Source organism: Silene latifolia, chromosome 2, assembly GCF_048544455.1.
Source record: "Silene latifolia isolate original U9 population chromosome 2, ASM4854445v1, whole genome shotgun sequence".
Taxonomy (NCBI): Eukaryota; Viridiplantae; Streptophyta; class Magnoliopsida; order Caryophyllales; family Caryophyllaceae; genus Silene; species Silene latifolia.
In genome coordinates, this window is record NC_133527.1 from 111,000,782 (window position 1) to 111,007,833 (window position 7,052).

Here is a 7,052-nt window from a genome sequence, read left to right on the forward strand (position 1 = left end):
TTTAAATGACGATTAAACCCCTTGAAAGAGGATTAGAGCCTTGCAAGTCCTAGGAGGAACCCCCACGACTCCATGGTTGAGAAAATCTCCCTGCATGAGAATCAGGGCGATATGAAGTGGGGTCGGGCGTCCCGACGGGTAGCTTGTCTATTTGAGCAAGGATTGTAAAACGGACGTTATTTCCTCATCCGAACTCCTACGGGTGTGATTCAAAATCCTAGACCACTTGATTTTTCGACGTAGTTTCATCTAGCATATTTTCAGAACCAGACAAGCAAGTCTAGGTTTGGTTCCAAGCAATTTCCTCTTGTAATGATTCTCTTCTAATTCGTGGAGATCCTTGATGGGTCGTGGGGATCCTTCGTGGGTCGTGCGGATCCTTAGTCATTGCCCAATTACTTGTTTTATTGACTTAGGCCTTTAGTATTGGTCTTCTCTTTGATGCTTGATCGTTGGATACAAGTTTCCTTCTTCCTCTTAAGTCTAGTTAACTAACTCGAAACGCGATATTAGAAGACCCTAATTATTGAAAAACCAATCCACGCGTCTAGATTTAATCCAACAACAGCATTAACAATCCAAGGAAGCAATAAAGATAATGAACTTTAACACACGCGGTTAACGATTTGAATTATATGTTTAGTCTATTCATCTCGTCCTAATAACGATGAAACGCATACATTTATTAGGGTAAAGTTTGCTACTTTAGTCTAGATTAATTGAACAATTACAGATTCAATTTCTAAACATGCAATAGATTAAAGAATGCACTTACTAATTGATCAGATTAGCAAGAGAAACAATAATCATAAAATAAGAGCAAGAGACATAAACAATACTTGAGAAAAAAAGAAAAAAAGAACAATCTCACAATTTAATTAATTGATAGCTTCAATTATTGATCAGAAAGGGAGGATTAGTTCCTCATAATTTTCTAAACAAAAGATTAATTAGGGTTCGAAAGTTTTTCTCCCCAATACAACTTGAATGAATAATTAAATAAATGATTCATGAAAACTAGTACTTCACCTAATAATAATAATAATAATAATAATAATAATAATAATAATAATAATAATAATAATAATAATAATAATAATAATAATAATAATAATAATAATAATAATAATAATAATAATAATAATAATAATAATAATAATAATAATAATAATAATAATAATAATAAGAAGAAGAAGAAGAACAACAACAACAACTAACAAAAAAATGGATTTAGAGAGAGAAAGCTCTGACTTCTCTCTTGCTTTTCTAGGGTTTTAACATGCACAATGGCAAGGAAAATCAACAAAAAAAATCCCAATTAAATTCTAAAAATAAAATTCGTGCAAAACTTCGACTTTCCTTTACAAATTGTTCTGACCTTCGCTTAGATATGGATCAACCATCGTCATCTCGTCAATCTCCTGTTGTACCATGTTCTAGCGATTCTCAAAAGACGCGTGAGGTTAATGAAATTGTAGGCATTCATGTGCTTAATCTTAGTTCGCTTGTTCCGGAGGCAGTCCAGGAGTCTCAGGAAAGTCCCATTGAGGGGGAAGCGACTGTTCTAACTGCTGAAATTTCTCAACCGTCTGAAGAAGATACAGAAGGATGGACTGAGGTTCAAGGTAAGAAATCCAAATCTCCTCAGAAAACTTCTGGTAGTGATGTCCCTAAACCCTTATTGCAATTAACTGTGGAAGATGTTGATTCTGAGATAGCTTATTGGGACACTGCCATTGTCTGTTATGTTTTGGGTGGTAATCCACCATGGGAGTTATTGGAGGGTTTTGTGAGAAAATTATGGGCCGCGTACAAAATTGTCAAAATTTCCTTTCTGCCAAATGGAGTGTTTTTGGTTCGATTTTTGACGAAAGAATGTCAGACTTTAGTGCTTCAACAGGGCTTTCCCATGTTTGATAACAAACCTGTAGTTGTCAAGCAGTGGACTGAGTCGTGTAGTCTGCACAAGGAGAGAGTCAAATTCGTCCCTATATGGGTTAGGCTATGTGGTCTTCCTCTTAAGTTTTGGAGTAAGAACTGTCTCAGTAAACTTGTTGGTCTGCTGGGTAAGTTTCTGAAGCGTGATGGAGCCACAGAAGATAAAACAAGACTGGGATTTGCTCGCTTGTTAGTAGAGGTGGAAGTTGGCCAAACGTTTCCAGGAAAGCTTCTTTTTTTGGATGAAAAAGGGAAAGAAGTGATCATCCTTGTGGAATATGAGTGGAAGCCTTATGTCTGTACTGATTGTAAAGGCATTGGGCACACTGTTGATATGTGCAAAAAACCTGTGGCTAATGTGCCTAAGCCTGCCCCTGGTCCCCCTAAGAAACTTTGGAGGCCTGTTCAGAGAGCTCCAGTGACTCAGGGTCCCCCTCCTCAGCCTCTGGCAGTTCCTCAGGCACTTGAATTGCCATTTGGAGGGCCTACTTACCACAGGTCTTCTATGATCAAGTCAGTTTCAGTTGTTCAAAGAATTTCTAGGCACGAGCATGCCACTGATTCACAAGTTTCTCCTACTAAATCTTATGTGGAAGCTCTTAGTCCTAGAAGGGAGGAGTCTACTGTTGGAACAGAGTTGAATGGGAGATCCACCAGGAACAATTTCAAATGGATAGAGTGGCATTTTGTAATGTAAGAGGAATAAATGGGGCCAACAAACAACTAGATGTTAGGAAATTTTTATATCAAAATAATGTTGGTCTCTATGGTCTAGTAGAAACTAAGATAAAAGCTCATGATTTTAATACTGTTTTAGGGAATTTAGGTAATCATTGGCATGGCATTAATAATAATGATTATCACCATGGGGGAAGAGCTTGGGTTGTTTGGGATCCTCAATGTTTTGGTGTGACTTTACTTTACAAGAATAGTCAAGTTATTACTGTGAAAGTTGATGAGCTTACCTCTGGGGATTCCTTTAACCTGTCTGTTGTGTATGGCTCAAATGATGAAGGGGAGAGAGTAGCTTTATGGGATCATCTGAAAGATATGAAAGTCAGATATCAGGGACCATGGGGTGTTTGTGGGGACTTTAACTCAGTTCTCAACTTCAAACAGTTCTCAACTTCAATGAGAGGATTGGGAGAGAAGTCACTGGGGCTGAAGTTGCTGACTTTAGGGGTTGTGTGGATTTTTGTGGGCTTATGGATCTCAAGGGGCAGGGTGCTTTTTTCACATGGACCAATAAACAAGCTCCTTCTACTAGAGGATATTCTAGAATTGATAGGTTCCTTGTGAATGATGACTGGATGGATCTGTATCCAGGAGCCTATGTTCATTTTCTTCCTGAAGGCCTTTTTGACCATAATCCTTGTGTGTGCTATAGAAGAAACAGTGGCATTACAAGGAAGAGGCAGTTCAGATATTACAACATGTGGAGCTTGGACGCTGAGTTCAAGAATGTGGTTCAACAATCTTGGAGTGCTTCTATATCTGGTACTCCTATGTATAACGTGGTAACTAAGCTGAAAAATTTGAAGGGTCCTCTGAAAGCCTTGAATAGAAATGGATTTTCTGATGTTGATAAATCAATGGGAATAGCCAGAGCTCTTTTGGAGGATGTTCAACTTAAACTTCAGTCTAATCCTTCTGATTCAGACTTGATTAATGCTGAATGTGAAGCTGCTGATTCTTATAGACACCTTTGTAAGATTCAACATAGCTTCTTGAGTCAGAAAGCTAAGGTGGATTGGCTACATTTTGGGGATGATAACACGAGATTCTTTCATAGTCACATAAGAGCTAAGCAAGTGCATAATAGGGTCCTAACCATTCAGGGTGTTGATGGTGTTCAGTATACTGATCTTGATAAGATTGAAGATGCCTTTTTGGTTTACTACAAATCCCTTCTTGGTTCCTCAATGCCTACCACTCCAGTTCATAGTCCTACTGTCAGGAAGGGGAAGTTGGTTACTCAGGAGCATTGTTCCATTTTGTTAGCTGAGGTCACTGATGCTGAGATAAAAGACGTACTGTCTTTTTTCTATCTCCTCTATCAAGGCTCCTGGTCCTGATGGGTTCTCTAGCCAATTTTTTAAGGACAGTTGGGAGATAGTTGGAGAAGATACAATTGCTGCCATCAAAAATTTTTTCCAAACGGGAAAGCTTCTTAAGCAGGTGAATACCACTAATATTACCTTAATTCCCAAGTCTTCTAATCCTACCAGTGTGCTAGACTTTCGTCCTATTGCCTGCTGCAATACTCTTTACAAAGCTTTGGCTAAAGTCTTGTGCAAGAGGTTGAGTAAGATACTTCCTGACATTGTAAGTGAGAGTCAAGGGGGGTTTGTTCAGGGGAGGAATATAGTGGCGAACGTTCTTATTTGCCAAGATTTGGTAAGACTCTACAATAGGAAAGCTGCCTCCCCTAGATGTTTGATTAAAATTGACCTCAAAAAGGCCTATGACTCAGTTGAGTGGGGTTTTCTATCTCAAATGATGACAGCTCTTAATTTTCCTCAGAAATTCATAGACTTGGTCATGACCTGTGTTACTAGCCCTACCTACTCTTTGAATGTTAATGGTAATAAGTTTGGATTTTTCAAAGGTGAGAGAGGTTTAAGACAAGGGGATCCTCTCTCCCCTCTTCTTTTCACCATTTGTATGGAATATTTGTCCAGAGTTCTTAGGGTTGTTGCATCTCAAGATGGGTTCAGGTTTCATCCTCTGTGTGGTCACCTCAAGCTGAATCATTTATTATTTGCTGATGATCTACTACTCTTTTGCAAAGGGAATGCCACCTCAATAATGTGGATCCTCAGAGCATTTGCTACTTTCTCCTCAGCTTCTGGGCTTAGCTTGAACAGGGCAAAATCTGAGATTTATTTCAATGGTGTTATTTCTTGTACTATCACTGATATCTTACAGATTTCTGGGATTCATAGGGGTAGCCTCCCATTCAAGTACTTGGGAGTCCCTATTTCCTCTAAAAAGTTGACCAAGGCTGAGGGCCAAAAACTGACTGACAGAATTGTGGCGAGAATTAGGGGATGGGGGACTCAGCATTTAACTTATGCGGGCAGGCTTACTCTTGTGAATTCAGTTCTAAATACTTTGCACTCTTATTGGGCGTCTATCTTTCTGATTCCAAATGGCATCTTAAATAGAATCAACAACCTCTGTAGGAATTTCCTTTGGAAAGGGTCTTCTGACTACAAGGGTGCTCCTAATGTCAACTGGGATCATTGTTTCCTTCCTAAGGAAGAGGGGGGCCTTGGAATTAAGGATATTAAAAAGTGGAACAAAGCATTACTTGGCAAATATGTGTGGTGGCTTGCCAATAAGAAGGATCATTTATGGGTTCGGTGGGTGAGCCATGTTTATATGAAAGATACTCCTTGGAATGTTTATGTGGCCCCTTCTGATTGCAGCTGGCCATGGAAAAAAATTAGTTCGATTATGATCCTTTTTAAGCAAGCCTACCACAACAATCTCTGGCTTAACTCTCCTCTGCATTATACAGTTAAAGCTGGTTATAATTGGTTAAGGACTTCTAATCCTAAAGTGGAGTGGAGGTTCCTGTGCTGGAACACATTGAATATTCCTAGATGCTCTTTTGTGTTCTGGGAATTTCTCATTCAGAGACTTCCTATACAGATAGACTTAGTAGAAGAGGAATGTTGATTGATCTAGCCTGCCCCATCTGTCTGAATCCTGCAGAGAGTCATCAACACCTCTTCTATGATTGTCCTTTTGCTGTGCTCTGCCATCAGAGGCTGCAAACTGCTCTGAAGGTGCAGTTCAGAATGTCTGATCTGACAGTCTGGTACTCAACTGCTAGACGTGTTTCTAAACTTCAAAAGAGATATATTGGTTCTTGTTATACTGCGTTAGTCTACTGGATTTGGAGATGTAGAAATGATGCTTGGACTAACAACAAGGTGAGGTGTCCTGGTGCTGTAGTGAAGCAGATATTATCAGATGTCAGAGCCCGATTCCTTGCCTTGAATGCTACCCCTCTGAAAGATAGAGATAGAGCGTGGTTCACTTCTTTGTAATAGCTATTAATTTTTTTCTTGCGTTCATTGAGGCTTATATCTGAACTTTGTATACCCCATTTTTTAGAGTTGATATATATATACTTACCTTTCCCAAAAAAAAAAAATAATAATAATAATAATAATAAAATAAAGTCTGAAATTAGGAAGCAACAACGAAAAGCGTAAAAACTGACGTTGCTCCATCCATCCAATGCCTGGCTCGCCCGCGCTTAATCCCGCAACTCGCTTACAAATCTGCCAGGAAATGTCTTTAATTTGTGTTCTTTGCTTTTCTTTTGTCTTTTGTTGTTGGCCAATGTGGGAACAAACCCACGTGATTACCATGCTTAATTGTTTACCTTTCCACCATTTTGGCCCGGTTGGCATTAGTAGCCCAATTAACCCATTTCCTTCATTCCATTAGTATCAATAGCTTAATTTGCAATTCGGGCTATTAAGTACCATAAGATTAACCCAAATCGACATTGATACACTGTACTAAACCCGTCTTATCAGTTATTTTATATAAAGTAGTTTGGTTTATTATCTTTGTTATTCAATGCCTCGGTAAACCGAGATAGTAAGAGTCCTATTTATTTGGGAGGCCTAGCTAAAGGCTCCTGAGTAAATGTGGGTGTTATAGAAGGATTACTTATGTACTTCCGCAACTGAGACACGTGAAAGACATTGTGAACTCGCTCCAATGCCGGGGGAAGTGCTAAACGGTAGGCCACTTCCTCGACTCTATCCAATATCTCATATGACCCTATGAACTTTTGGCTCAACTTTCATCTCTTCCCGAATCTCATCACTTTTCTCATGGGCAAAACCTTAAGTAAGACCTTATCTCCTACCGAAAATTCAATGTCACATCTTCTCAAGTCGGCATAACCCTTTTGCCTATCTTGTGCCGCTCTCATCTTCTCTCGGATTATATGCACTTGGTCTATCATGTCTTGGATCATTTGAGGTCTCAACAAGACGGCCTCGGTGCTATCATCCCAACATATTAAGCTTCGACACTTCATCCCATACAAGGCTTCAAATGGTGCCACGCCAATGCTAGCTTGGTAG

The 7,052-nt window shown here is 39.3% G+C and overlaps 1 protein-coding gene across 1 annotated transcript; it reads left to right on the forward strand.

Annotated features, from left to right (window-relative positions):
* The first annotated feature begins 1,390 nt into the window (after positions 1–1,390).
* Positions 1,391–5,996, forward strand: LOC141641178 (uncharacterized). The gene is made up of 5 exons (XM_074449849.1): positions 1,391–2,631; positions 2,871–3,016; positions 3,058–3,944; positions 4,000–5,470; positions 5,581–5,996. Exons 1-5 carry the CDS (start codon positions 1,391–1,393, stop codon positions 5,994–5,996), a joined length of 4,161 nt encoding a protein of 1,386 aa, XP_074305950.1.
* Positions 5,997–7,052: the final 1,056 nt, after the last annotated feature.

Bases quoted from the DNA above. Each gene is read 5' to 3' on its own strand.
- LOC141641178 (XM_074449849.1), top strand. From the start codon at position 1,391: ATGGATCAACCATCGTCATCTCGTCAATCTCCTGTTGTACCATGTTCT. The intron at 3,017-3,057 runs GTGTTTGTGGGG...AACTTCAAACAG, and splicing joins CAGATATCAGGGACCATGGG to TTCTCAACTTCAATGAGAGG. The intron at 3,945-3,999 runs GTCACTGATGCT...TCCTCTATCAAG, and splicing joins GTTCCATTTTGTTAGCTGAG to GCTCCTGGTCCTGATGGGTT.